This window comes from Oncorhynchus gorbuscha, linkage group LG18 (assembly GCF_021184085.1).
Source record: "Oncorhynchus gorbuscha isolate QuinsamMale2020 ecotype Even-year linkage group LG18, OgorEven_v1.0, whole genome shotgun sequence".
Classification (NCBI taxonomy): Eukaryota; Metazoa; Chordata; class Actinopteri; order Salmoniformes; family Salmonidae; genus Oncorhynchus; species Oncorhynchus gorbuscha.
Window position 1 is genome coordinate 48,881,810 of NC_060190.1, and position 13,996 is coordinate 48,895,805.

The 13,996-nt window shown below is 40.9% G+C and overlaps 1 protein-coding gene across 4 annotated transcripts in view; it reads left to right on the top strand.

The window, feature by feature from the left end:
• The first annotated feature begins 337 nt into the window (after nucleotides 1–337).
• dstyk (dual serine/threonine and tyrosine protein kinase) overlaps nucleotides 338–13,996 on the top strand; it is a 50,087-nt gene continuing 36,428 nt past the window's right edge. The window contains exons 1-3 of one of the 4 annotated variants that reach the window (XM_046312504.1): nucleotides 342–1,140; nucleotides 1,306–1,522; nucleotides 6,217–6,626. In XM_046312504.1, the coding sequence (XP_046168460.1) occupies nucleotides 1,318–1,522; nucleotides 6,217–6,626 (615 nt within the window). In that variant the 5' untranslated portion in view covers nucleotides 342–1,140; nucleotides 1,306–1,317. Of the gene's footprint in view, nucleotides 1,523–6,216; nucleotides 6,627–13,996 lie in introns of all 4 variants that reach the window. The other 3 variants (XM_046312502.1, XR_006833280.1, XM_046312501.1) reach the window with 3 other exon arrangements.

Below are 13,996 nucleotides of genomic sequence, written 5' to 3' on the forward strand. Positions count from 1 at the left end.
ATTTGAACTTGCAACCTTTCGGTTGCTAGTCCAACACTAGGCTACCCGGCCGCCCCAATATAGCCATATTTGAAATGTCTCTATTCCTTTGGCACGTTTGTTAGTGTAATGTTCACTGTTCATTTTGTATTGTTCCTTTCACTTTTGTTTATTATCTATTTCGCTTTCTTTGGCAATGTAAATATATTTCCCATGTCAATAAAGCCCTGAATTAATAGGGATTTCAATGGCCAATGAATGGTCACGTTGTCGTGCTGCGTCACGCAATCCCTTCCAGAAATCAGGGATTGAGTCGAGAAACCTGCCTATTTTCCTCGTAATGTCACAATTTCAAAACTATGCGAGAACAAGTTAATTATCTCACAAAATATATGTAATGCTGTGTGTCTTATTCCAGTAATTTATGCAAATGTTGGATTTTTGAGCTCGCACCCAATTGACTCCCATTCACTCCTTGAAGATGTGCGCGCATTGTCCCAGAATCGGCCAGAATGCACCGCGCGGGCGTTAATACCAATCGAATGGAGTTTACAATTTAATTTCTTAAAAGTATCTCTGGTTAGACATCAAATTAGCAGGGTCTCGGTAGATAGCACCAGTTAAAAAAAATGCTTGAGGGAGCTCACGTAATAACGTCGGTTGGGGTAATGTGGCAATTATTTTAAAACAGATTAGCATGGAATACGATGCCTGGTTTGCTGGCTAGGACAGGAAGGTAAATTAAGCTACGGAGCTAGCTAGCGTAGTTGGCATTGGCCATCTCAATTCACTAACTTTGAGACCCTGCTAGCTAGTTAGGGCTAGAAACAGTGTACATCTAATGTTAGCTAAGCCAGTCGTTTGTTCAATTATTTTGGAGGACATTGGCTATCAAGATATCTTCCGTTCAAAGTGAGTTTGTTTATTTGTGCACTTTGATGCAGTGACTAGCTAGTTTACCCACGGCAGTAAATTAACGTTACCCGCGACTGCGGTTTCGCCTGCAAAACCGTGCGTTTAAATCATTGTGGATTTTTTGGACTGATTGTCTGTCATTCATGGCCCGGGGCACTCCCTATGTTTTTATCCTCTGCTAGAGATGGTTATCAAACATTTGGGATGCTGATGAAAGTAGTTGAACAATACTGGAAATCCAAATAAGTGAGACGATCACTCCCTGCACCCTTTTCCAGTAGTTAACTTTCAATGGCAATTAAACTGGCAATTAGACTGGGACCCACATGTCTACTATATTCGGTTCATAGGGTGGTAACGTTACGTTAGTATTAAAGAGAAGAACGTTCTCCCATTTGTGTCTCATTGCAGACTCGAATTGCCATGGAGGGGATCGGTGGCGGAAATTTGCAGAAAGTGACTCCTTTAGCTCGAGAATTAACCCGGATCTTCAACGGCTACAATAAACACTCCATACAACTAAAAAATAATCTGAAAGAGACCAACGCATTTTTCCGGGAAATAAAACAGAACTACAGTAATGCCTGCGCATCGGCCGCCAGCTCCGAAGCAGCTGCTCTGGAGGCAGGTAAGATGTGCAGCTCTTCGGATTTGTTACCAATATAATTAACCATGGCATCATCACAACATAATGTAGAGTAAAACTCCCACATTTCTCAGAATACGTCGTGCTTCGCTAAACATGGGTAGGGTTAGGCCTTATTGAATGTCACACACCGTTCTTGAGGTTACATTTATCCATGGTGGCTTCATGCAGCTACAGTACTTATATGCCTGTCATTGAATGACCCTGTGATTATTTTACATTCTACAGTAATTATAATTTTGTTGTCTTACATTTGGATCACAATCAGTGATCCTTTGGGAAAGGAAGTAAATTATACAAATAATAAAGAACATGATAAACACATTTTATTAACATGTAGGCCTATCCTGACTAGCATTTGAGAAACTTATATTCAGAAAAAAAGTATGCATTTACTACTTACTCTGGATATGAGTGTCTGCTAAATTACCAAAAATCTCACACTAAAAAAATACAGATTTTGCCTTTGAGTGACCACTCAACAAACTCTTGAATTGTAATATGATTTTTGCTTCCAGCATAAAGCCCATCGACAAGCCCCGTAAACATATCTGACCACAAACACAGGAACGTCTGTCACTCTATATTAGCCATAGTTTGAATGGAAACTCTTCTGATTGTGGTCATTCTAGGAGGATTGGAAACGGCACAGCAGAATTGATACACATCCCATAATGTTCTAATTGGGAATGTGTGCAAGTTCTGCTGAGGTAGGGCATTTCCTACAGGGCACACAGGGTTCCGACCTGTACTCAATCTATATACAGTGGTGGGATGGCAAAACAGGTGGATAACTATTATTCGGGCGGCAGGGTAGCCTAGTGGTTAGAGCGTTGGACTAGTAACCGAAAGGTTGCAAGTTCGAATCCCCGAGCTGACAAGGTGCCGTTCTGTTGTTCTGCCCCTGAACAGGCAGTTAACCCACTGTTCCTAGGCCGTCATTGAAAATAAGATTTTGTTCTTAACTGACTTGCCTAGTCAAATAAAGGTAAAATAAAAATTTGCTGAACTGTCTTCTGAATGGGTGATGAGGTAGGCTTAAATGTCTTGTTTCCCCTCTGGGGAAAAAACAAGATTGTTCTCTCCCGGAAAGAGATTTCCTTGCCAACATGTCGACTGTAGAAAATGCATTAAATAGGATTTTAGAGGGAAAGAATGAAGAGATTAGGACCAGTAAGTCTTTCTCAACAATAGGACATAAAGTGCCACAAATATGCAGAGATTCCCACTTAAGGAACTGAGGCTAAAAGGAAACATGTACTGGTGGTGATAAACATAGAAGTAGTCACTAAACTAGTTGATTTGGGATTGCCTGACCTCAAAGTAAGTGGGCTGACGAGCAGGGTGTGGATGTGATTCTCACATTCCTGTTTAGGAGATTAGTTCTTTTGAGCCAAGGTATACTGGTGGTGGTGGTGAGGAGGAGGAGGAGGAGGAGGAGGAGGAGGAGGAGGAGGAGGAGGAGGAGGAGATTACCAAGTCCGGAAGCCACTTCACCATTAATTTTCTGGATTTGGGTTCACTCAAACATTGTTTGAAACTTTGTTTTACTATTGACAGGTGCAACTGATTTTGGGATTGTATATCGATTCGCTGTCCATAAATGTGTCAACTGAAGTATTAGTTTGTCTCTAAATTGTTTAATCAAACTTTTTGCTGCCAGCTCCTGATATCAGGGCATAAAAACTACAATCTGTGTCCTGAATTATCCTAGTGTGCATGTGCGCCCAGCTGTATACAGACCCAAGATTTTCCCTGGCTGAACTAGCTGGCCAGCTGAACTATGCTAGTTTTTGTCCTCATTGCCAAACTTCATAAACATTGCACCCTCAACTTCAATACTCCTTTCCTAGTTATACAATCATCGAACAAAGAAATGTACTGGAAAGAAACTTACATTATTTATTTTGTTGAAAAGTCATGACTGGTTCGAGCTATCATTGCTACTTAACACAGATCTAAGTTCAGTTTTGAGATCCAGCGCCGTCATTGGCGTAGGTTTTGCTGAACGTTTCTTACTGGTCTTGAAAATGTGACAGCTTCTCCCCGCATGGTTCAATGGGATATGTAGTGATTTTGCCAACACTGCCAGATATGTACAGTATTGTACTCTTCTCCTTTATTAAACACTCTTTGTTGTTTTTTAAATCAGACTTTATTAGTATAATGAGTTATCCGGTAATGTCAAGTTAATTCACTTGAGAAAATAGCAAATGTCAATGGCTACAATTAATGGCTAAATTACTTCCGGACAAAGGCTCTACTGAGCTCCTCCTCACCACTGTATACGGCTGTCATTTAAGCCCAACCTTCCTGTCCCAAAGGGATTTCAGTCTACGAAAGCTGAGCTACGGAGCTCTGTTTGTGTTGCATTCCAAAGAATGTTGTCGCGCTAAAGTTTGTAGAACTATGTAGAGAGCTACTCTGTAGAGCAGGGATGGGCAACTTGTAATGGGGGTGTGGGACAGAAAAAAATCTGTATTCATCATGTGAGCAGAATATTTTAACAACCCCCTCTTGACAGCAGAGAGAGAATATGTTTTGAAGTTAATTTCCTGAAAGTCTATACATTTTGCCATGGGGCATAGAGAATGTTGCAATTTTAAAGCATGTTTGCTGCAATTCTACACATTCTGTCATGGGGCGGAGAGAAATGTTTGTAGTTTGGAATATGATATCTGAGTGAGAGTCACTAACATAATTGATGTGGGCCCCCGGTTGGTAATTTGACAATGATTACTATAGGTTTAGATAAGTTAGCTGGCTAACTTGTCTGCTAGCATTATTTAGATATGGGCTAATTGACTGCCTAAAAGTAGGAGGACCTCTAGTTGTCCATTTTTAAGGCAGCGGTTCTCAACTGGTGGAATTATTGACATGAAAAAGGTGGGACTGTTGTTCCCTTGTCATACAATTGGTACATTTACTATCCAATATAGCATTAAAAGTAGTTTTTTTGGATTGGATTTTGGCAACATAAAATCACGATGCAAATATTGGATCGCGACCTGGTTCAATTTGGGTACTGAGGTAAAACCAGTTGAAAACCACAGCTTTAAGGTGTGTTTGGGCTTAGTATCTCCACTAGTACACACACACTTGCATCCACATTTACAATAATGTTTTTCAACATTCTCATTCTTTCAATCTAGTGCATCTAGAATGTCAAATTTCATGGGAAAAGCCCATCTACCCATACCCTTCCCATCAAGTGGGCCTATACAATATGTATGTATCTTTGTCAAACCTTCATAGTAAAGGCTAACAACAAACCACAGTGGTTGTCATGCTAGATGACATGCTTCAAGCTCTAGTAATAGTTTGTTTGACATTTTTAAATTGAAACATCGGAGTCTGTTATTGTGGAATTGCCCTGTAGACAGGACATTAGGTATCTTTTTTTAAATGCATTTCCTGTGGTTCAATCATTCATTGGATTGTTCCTGCATCTATAATGTTTTAGGTCAAACACTAGGCAGGGTAATACCAGATTAACAGTTGCAGAACAACAGGATGGTGATAGAGGGAGAAAAGAAGGGGTGGGGAGGGAGAAAGGAGTGGTAATTCCGTTTCTGGCCTCTGTTCTTTGTCTCTTGTTTAACTGAAATAGACAATGACTCAGCATCATGGAGGATTATGACCACTTCCTGTGATGAGCCAGGATGAATTGTTTGTTATTAATATGGGTTTCCACGGAGATGGGTCAGGAGATAACAGATGAGTCTGAGGGGCTTTGAAGTAAACACAATAGATTATCCCTCAGGCCTTTCATATGCCAGAAGTGCAGACAGAGCGATGCCAGACACCAGTTCACAACAGGTCCAGTTAAAGCTGAAAGCAAGTTATTTCTGTATTGTAAGCCAATCATTGGAATTTGCTCAAAGATAAAGTGGATTGTTTGTTGGTGTTATATAACATTACATTGTATTATCAACATATGCAGAGTGTTTCTATGTCTAATACCTGAAGAATAAAGGTTCCTTCCTTACACCTCAGAAGGGAGAGGCGCAATGACCCAAGCCCCCCCTGGCCCCCAGCACTATTCCCTTCTATACATCAAATCAAACTTTATTTGTCACATGCCCGAATAAGTGTAGACCTTACTGTGAAATGCTTACTTAGAAGCCCTTCAACCAACAATGCAGTTGAAGAAATGGTTAAGAAAATATTTACCAAATAAACTAAAGTATAAAGTAACACAATAAAATAACGAGGCTATATACAGGGGGTACCGGTACAGAGTCAGTGTACATGCTAGTTGAGGCAATTTGTACATGTTGGTAAGGGTGAAGTGACTGCATCGATGATAGTTAGCAGCAGTATAAAAAACAATTGGGGGGGAAATGTAAATAGTCTGGTGGCCATTTGATTAGTTGTTCAGCATTCTTATGGCTTGGGAGTAGAAGCTGTTAAGGAGCCTTTTTGATCCTGGACTTGGTGCTCTGGTACCGCTTTCTGTGCGATAGCAGATGACTTGGGTGACTGGAGTCTTTGACAATTTAATGGGTTTTCCTCTGACGCCGCCTATTACATAGGTCCTGGATGGCAGGAAGCTTGGCCCCAGTGATGTACTGGGCTGTATGCACTACCCTCTGTAGCGTCTTATGGTCAGATGCTGAGCAGTTGCTGTACCAGGCGGTGTTGTACCTTCTACATGTTGTACCTTCTCCTCCCAGGTCAGCTGAGCTACATCTTTTTCCCCCGGCATGAAGAGGAGTTCCTGCACAGCAGCGTGGGCAGCGCCCCCTACATCCTGGTTCTTGGCCAGGACTGTGCCGCACGCTACCAGCTGCTCAACTGCCTGCTGGGGGAGCGGCTCCTGCCCCTAGGTCCCGTGGCAGGCGAGGCCTGCAATGGCGTTCATGGCACGGCCTGCAAGAGGAGGAAGTTGTGCTTCACCCACGGGCGCCAGACGCGGCTCAGCCTGGCGCTGCCCGGCCAGTATGAGCTGGTGCACCAGCTGGCGGCCCACTGTGGGCGCTGGGATACGGTGCCCAGAGAGGATCTGGAGATCCAGGAGGAATGTGAGGACCCCGCCCACAGACTGGCCGAGCTGGAGATCACCCTGCACCACCCTCTGCTACAGGTACACCAGGGTTTCCGTTATCCTTAATTGCTTCTGATAATTGTTTCTGCTGGTGTGAAATGTGTTTAACAGTTTTGATTAGTGATGCACCGATATTACATTTTTGACCGAAACCAATATTTTCCTTGTCGCAAAAAACAATGCTGATATAAAACATTTTAGTGGCCTTTTAACCAGAAGGGGACTAGGGTTCCAATTTTGGAACAACCCCCCCCCACGTTCAGCTGGAAGGTGGCGCATGGGACGCAAAAATATTCCTAAAAATATTTAACCTCCACACATTAACAAGTCCAATGGCTCAAATGAAAGATAAACACCTTGTTTATCTACCCAGCAAGTCAGATTTCTAAAATGTTTTACGGCGAAAACATAGCACATATTTATGTCAAACCACCACCGAAGACACAGCTAATTTGCATAGCCAAGTTGAAAAAATATGCAATCAACAAACGCAGGATTAAAAGAAAAATAATGCACTAACCTTTTGAAATCTTCATCAGATGACAGTAATATTTACATTTAACATTTACATTTAAGTCATTTAGCAGACGCTCTTATCCAGAGCGACTTACAAATTGGTGCATTCACCTTATGACATCCAGTGGAACAACCACTTTACAATAGTGCATCTAAATATTTTATGTTACACAGTATATTTGTTTTTTTCAATAATATGCTATATATATATCCATAAATCTCTGTTTACAATGATGCATTGTTCAAAAAATGCTACTCAAATGTCCTGAGAAATGACGATAGCTCCGGCAGATAACGTCAGCTAACAAGGAATACACATCATAAACTTTGACTAAATATGCATGTTCTACATATATATAGTTAGATACACTTCTTCTGAATGCAATCGCTGTGTTACATTTATTTTTAACGTTACAGGTTTCGTTCACTAGGCTATACTATGAGTCGGCGCTCAAAAAGTAGCATTATGGCTCCTATCTTGGAGTCCACACAAACCCAAATTTACCACATAAATATTCCCTTACCTTTGCTGTTCTTCCATCAGAAGACCTGGAAGGAATTATACTTACCAAAAACAGCGTTTAGTTTTGCAGTCTGTGTCTTTCGTTTCTCAAACACGACACATTTCGGTTTGAAATGTAGCCAAAAGTCAAGTGGATGCGCACCAAAACGTTGAACTTACATATTATATGTAGACTAAACTTGTCAAACTAACTTCATTATCAAGCTTTAACATGTTATAAAGGTGTACAGCAATCGTGAGGACGAACAAGAAACGCATGCATTGTATAATCGATCTTGGAAAAAATACAGGACCCGAGCAGAGCGCGCATAAGTGACCTGTTTTTTCGCGTGACCGAAAGGTTCCGGCCCACCAAAACTCTCGTGAGCGCGCGATTCTCACAATGAGAAGCCCCATTGAAAGCTGAGATCGAGCTGAAGACAGAGAGACTGTTCCCAGACCTGTAAGTGCTTGGGAAGGGTAGGGGCGATGACGTAAAAGTTGTGCTAACCTTTCTGATGACGAGAGGTTTGGGAGAATGACTGCCCTGAGAGTTCTGCTTTACATACAGACATAATTTATACGGTTTTAGAATCTTTAGAGTGTTTTCTATTCAATAATATTTTTTATTTGCATATATTAGCAACTTTTGACAAAAAAAAAATAGTTTACTATGGGCACGCAATTACTCCAGCGGGGGCAGTAGACAGCCCTATCCCCAACAGGTTTTAAGCATTCTTGTACAGTTGAATAGTTAAAACACACACATGGACGCAGCGGTCCAAGGCACTGCATCTCAGTGCAAGAGGCATCACTACAGTCCCTGGTTCGAATCCAGGCTGCATCACATCCGGCTGTGATTGGGAGTCCCATAGGGCGGCGCACTATTGGCTCAGCGTCGTCTGGGGTAGGCCGCCATTGTGAATAAGAATTTGTTCTTAACTGACTTGCCTAGTGAAATAAAGGTTACACACACACACCACGCTGACCAACACATTATTTTGTTGGCATTTACATATGTCCCCATTACCAGTAAAACATAATCAAAACATTTCTTTCACTTACTTGCTGTGCTGTTTCGTTGTTCAGTTTGTCTCATTCAGGATTTCTACGGAACGCCATTTGGGTCTTTGCATGTCAAAAAAGATGCATCAAATAACACTGTTTGACATGTCAAATAAGCTCGCTTACCTGAATATGACTGCATGTCACAATTTAATGCGTTCATACATTCATACTTTTACGTAGTTATTACAAATTGATTACACTATCACTCAAATTTCATGTCACAACGATTCATTGATACATATGCTATGATGCTGGTAGTTGTCTCGCGCACCTGCAGTGCTGGTTATAAAAAAACCCAAAAAAAACATTGCAAAACGAAAATCTATTTCAGTAGCTATAGTTGGCTAGCTAACTTAATAGCTATGTGTCATCTAAAATAACCCTAATTTACAAGACAGTTCTTATTTGATTAACGGTTGTCGGACCCATCCGTGAAGCTAGCCACAATATGGATTAGCCACAATATGGATTAGCCACAATGGAGAACTTTGTGGTTAGCCTTCAAAATAAAAGTATGTAATTGACAGTGAAGCAAATAGTATAATTATGCCATAATTTAATAGATCATGCTAAACGAGGTTGGAATGTTATATAAAATCAACAAAAGACCATTTGACAATCTGACGTAACACTGGATGTATTATACTTTAGAATTGCATTGTGGGCATACTTATTTCACTGTGCAGTCTTGCCTATGGATTGTGGATCAATGACATGGGGTATCAGTCTACTCCATGACACCCAGAGAACATTACTGTCGTAGCTCTTATTGCGGGACTCTGAAACAACTGGGAATTGAGCCACATTTATTGTTAACCTATGTGTATTGAACACTATTCCTGATAACTCTGAGGAGGATGTTGGGGGGGAAAAATATATTGCATATTGAGTAGACTCATACCCCGTTTCATTGATCCCCAATCCTTAAGTAAAGATGTACAGTGCAATATGAATGTCAATACACATCATAGGCTGACTGGGGAGGTGATTTCACACACTCACAGTTCCAAGATAAGAGCTACAATGCTCATTTTTGTGTAAACTCCAAACAGTTGTGTTCTGTGGGTGTCACAGAGTAGACTGATACCCCATTTCATTGCTTCACATTCCAACCTTTAACATTATATAGTCTAAATATGACATGATTCCTTCTGCATCACTTTCAAAGAGGTACTTTTATTTTGAAGGCAAACTGCAAATTCCACTATTGTGCCCTATCCTTATTGTGGCTAGCTTCACAACACATAACCCGGTCCGGTTGAGCCTCACAAGCCAGATGAAGCTAGCCGGCTGCTTATAATGTTAGCTTTGGGCGACAGGGTTAAGTAGCTGGCTAGCTATTTATTTTCATGAAGTACAATTTCAATAGGCAAACAACAAGTGGCTACTTCGCTAGTACTTACTCACAAGGATTCCTAAATCATTGCTAAGTATAGTGAAAATAACTGCAGTTTCTACTGGTCATTGTTTACAGGCTAGTTGTATTGGTGCTAGCTAGGTACCAAGCTAAAGCTAGCTAGCTACCCCAGTTGCGGTCAAACAAATAGTGCTTTATTACCAACCTGGTATTGTTAACACATTGTTTGTGGCTGGTGTTTGCTTGTTTGCAGACTTTTTTTTTTAACAGTTTTGACAGTGCTACTGATAGTAGTGGTGGCGCTTGGCTTGCTCGTGCAAATTCAGAAAACACAACATTCTATAATAGAACTGTTATTTGACATATTTTTTTTTTGACAGGCAAAGACCAAACGGCGTTCCATAGTATGTCGTGAAACTAATAGCAGTGACGCTATTACTGTGTAACTCCGGTAGGGCAACATCTGGAAAAATTACGCACTTGGTAACGTTAGTGTGTACCGGTGCTCGACCAGTTGCGAAAGCCAACATCACCCACAACAGAGAGCGGTTGATTGTCAAGGGCAATAAATTCCATTATCTTGGCGTTAATGGATTTCGCCTTTGAGTTGTCTTGCTGAAGTTCTTACTCTATCAAATGATTGCTTGACTTGTTGACTGCTCGATCCACACAGCAGACATTATGGGCTAGGTTAGAAATGCTGTGTTGAACGTGTAGCGCAATTTTACGTGGTGTCATTACGTCATGTATCTACGTTATATAGGTATGCACGTCAGCTTTGGCATCAGTTTTGCACTGGCTTAACAAGACATTGGGCTGATACCGATGTTGGCATTTTTAGAAAATATCGTCCAATTCCGATATGTTAACTGATATATCGTGCATCCCTAGTTTTGATGGCCATGATTAAAATAACTACTTTTTATTTCTCAACATTATTCTAATATTTATGAAATGCATATTGTTATATTTGGTAGCACACTTTGTTTTTCTTCGACTCAAACCCCATTCGATGTGTGGAACGGATGTGGGTGGGGCTAGGTCTACATAAGGGTGCTAATTTGAGAAGAAACTCACAAAAGCTCTGAAGGCCGATATGTAAAGCTTATTAAAGAGCAGTGATCCTATCAAGAGTTGTGGGTGGGTTCCTAATCATTTTCCATCTCAACTGCTACCATACACCTGCAAAAAAGATAGCTCAGATGTGCGAGAGCCTTTTGAATTACTCAATTGGTAATTGCAGAGCTCCTCCATTCATGAACATAGGCAGCGATAGGCAGACTATCATCACGTCACCTAACACTTTGCAATGTGAGCTGGAGGTAGTAAGCATTTTGAAAAGCAGTGCATTTGGAAAGTATTCAGGCCCCTTGACTTCATCCACATTTTGTTACGTTAGTCGTATTCTAAAATGTATTAAATTGTTTTCCCCCCTCAATCTATAAGCAATACCCCATAATGAAAAATCAAAAACAGTTTTTTGCCATTTTTACAAATATAAACTCAGCAAAAAAAAGAAATGTCCTTTCACTGTGAACTGTTTTTTTTTTCAGCAAACTTAACATGTATAAATATTTGTATGAACATAAGATTCAACAACTGACATCAACTGAACAAATTCCACAGACATGTGACTAACAGAAATGTAATAACGTGTCTCTGAACAAGGGGAGGGGGGGCACCCACCAGCTACATTAAGTACTGCAGTGCATCACCTCATGGACTGCACCACATTTGCCAGTTCTTGCTGTGAGATGTTACCCCATTCTTCCACCGAGGCACCTGCAAGTTCCCGGACATTTCTGAGGAGAATGGCCCTAGCCCGCACCCTCCGATCCAACAGGTCCCAGACTTGCTCAACGGGTTTGAGATCCGGGTTCTTCGTTATCCTGTTGGAAGGTGAACCTTCGCCCCAGTCTGAGGTCCTAAGCACTCTAGAGCAGGTTTTCATCAAGGATCTCTATACGTTGCTCCGTTCATCTTTCCCTCGATCCTGACTAGTCTTCCTGCCGCTGAAAACATCCGCACAGCATGATGCTGCCACCATGCTTCACTGTAGGGATGTTGCCAGGTTTCCTCCAGATGTGATGCTTGGCATTCAGGCTAAAGACTTCAGCTAAAGGCTGTCATGTGCCTTTTACGGACTAGTGGCTTCCGTCTGGAAACTACCATAAAGGCCTGATTGGTGGAGTGCTGCAGAGATGGTTGTCCTTCTGGAAGGTTTTTTACAGAGGAACTTTAGAGCTATGTGTTCGTGACCATCGGGGTTTTGGTCACCTCCCTGACAAAGGCCCTTCTACCCCAATTGCTCAATTTGGCTGTGCCGCCAGCTCTAGGAAGAGTCTTGGTGATTTCTAACTTCTTCCATTTAAGAATGATGGAGGTCACTGTTCTTTGTCAGGGAGGTGCTGCAGAAATGTTTTGGTACCCTTCCCCAGATCTGTGCCTCAAAACAATCCTGACTCGGAGCTCTACGGATAATTCGCTTTGACCTCATGGCTTGGTTTTTGCTCTGACATGCACTGTCAACTGTGGAACCTTATATAGACAGGTGTGTGCCTTTCCAAATCATGTCCAATCAATTGAATTTGCGACAGGTGGACTCTAATCAAGTTGTAGAAAAATCAAGGATGATCAATGGAAACAGGATGCACCTGAGCTCAATTTCAAGTCTGAACACAGCTTTTTATTTGTAATACTTTTGCAAAAAATGTCCAACCTGTTTTCGCTTTGTCGTTATGGGGTATTGCGTGTAGATTGAACAGTTTTATTTTTATTTCATCAATTTTAAAATAATGCTGTAACATACCACTTCCCTTTTTCCAAATTGTCTGAATACATTTGGGATAGCAACAGCCATGTTTGCATTCATTTTAAAATCAAACAATAATTGTGACTTAGATTGAAAATGAACTACATAACAACATAATGGTAATAATAAACTGGGTAAATTAAGATGGCATAGTTCTCCTCACAATACAGGTGTGTGCATATTCAATAGGATTGTGCATGCATTGTTATTGAGCTTGTTTTGGCTAATGAGTACAGTGTATGGTTCTACAGATGACAATCTGTTTGCTTTCCATTTGGGATTTATTAATCTGCTGATCAACATTTGCATAGGACATAATATAGCCACTGCTGTTAGTTTGAGAATATAAAATAACATCTGTTCAATGCAACTTATTTTTTTGTTGTCATTTTCCTTCAGTTGTCAGGAAGCATCTCTAAACAACCCAGGATTAAATTTTGGATAGTAACACCATCTGTCAAGAAATGGGCGTGTTGTAACTTGATCCTATGCTACGACTGGATAGAGTGAAGCTGTAACTCTGCTTCCTTTCACATCTCTCTCCATTGCTCATGTCACTTGGTGTTGTTCACTGCTGCTATGAGAACTAGCTCAATGGCGATGCCGTTTGCTACCAAGCCATAAATGTTCATAAGGTGAAACGACGATGGAAGTTCTGTCTGAATGGCTCATATCTGCCCGTAGTTTGAGAAGTGAGAATGCACACAGGCGCGCTGATCTACAGCTTTCTTGGTCCATAAACATTCCACCTTTTTTATTTTGGAATTTTTAAACATTTCTTTCTTTCCCTATTATGACAATCATCTAATCTGACTATCAACTGTCAATTTACAGATACGATTATGGCTGGTCAGATCAGCACACTAGTAAATACATTGAACAAAAATATAAATGCAACATGTACAGTGTTGTTCCCATGGATCATGAGCTGAAATCTAAGATTCCAGAAATGTTCCATATGTATAAAGTTTATTTCTCTCCAATGGTGTGTACAAATTTGTTTACATCCCTGTTAGTGAGCATTTCTCCTTTACCAAGATAATTCATCCACCTGACAGGTGTGGCATACCAAGAAGCTGATTAAACAGCATGATCATTACACAGGTGCACCTTGTGCTGAGGACAATAAAAATTATGTCCTTCAGAGCTGTTGC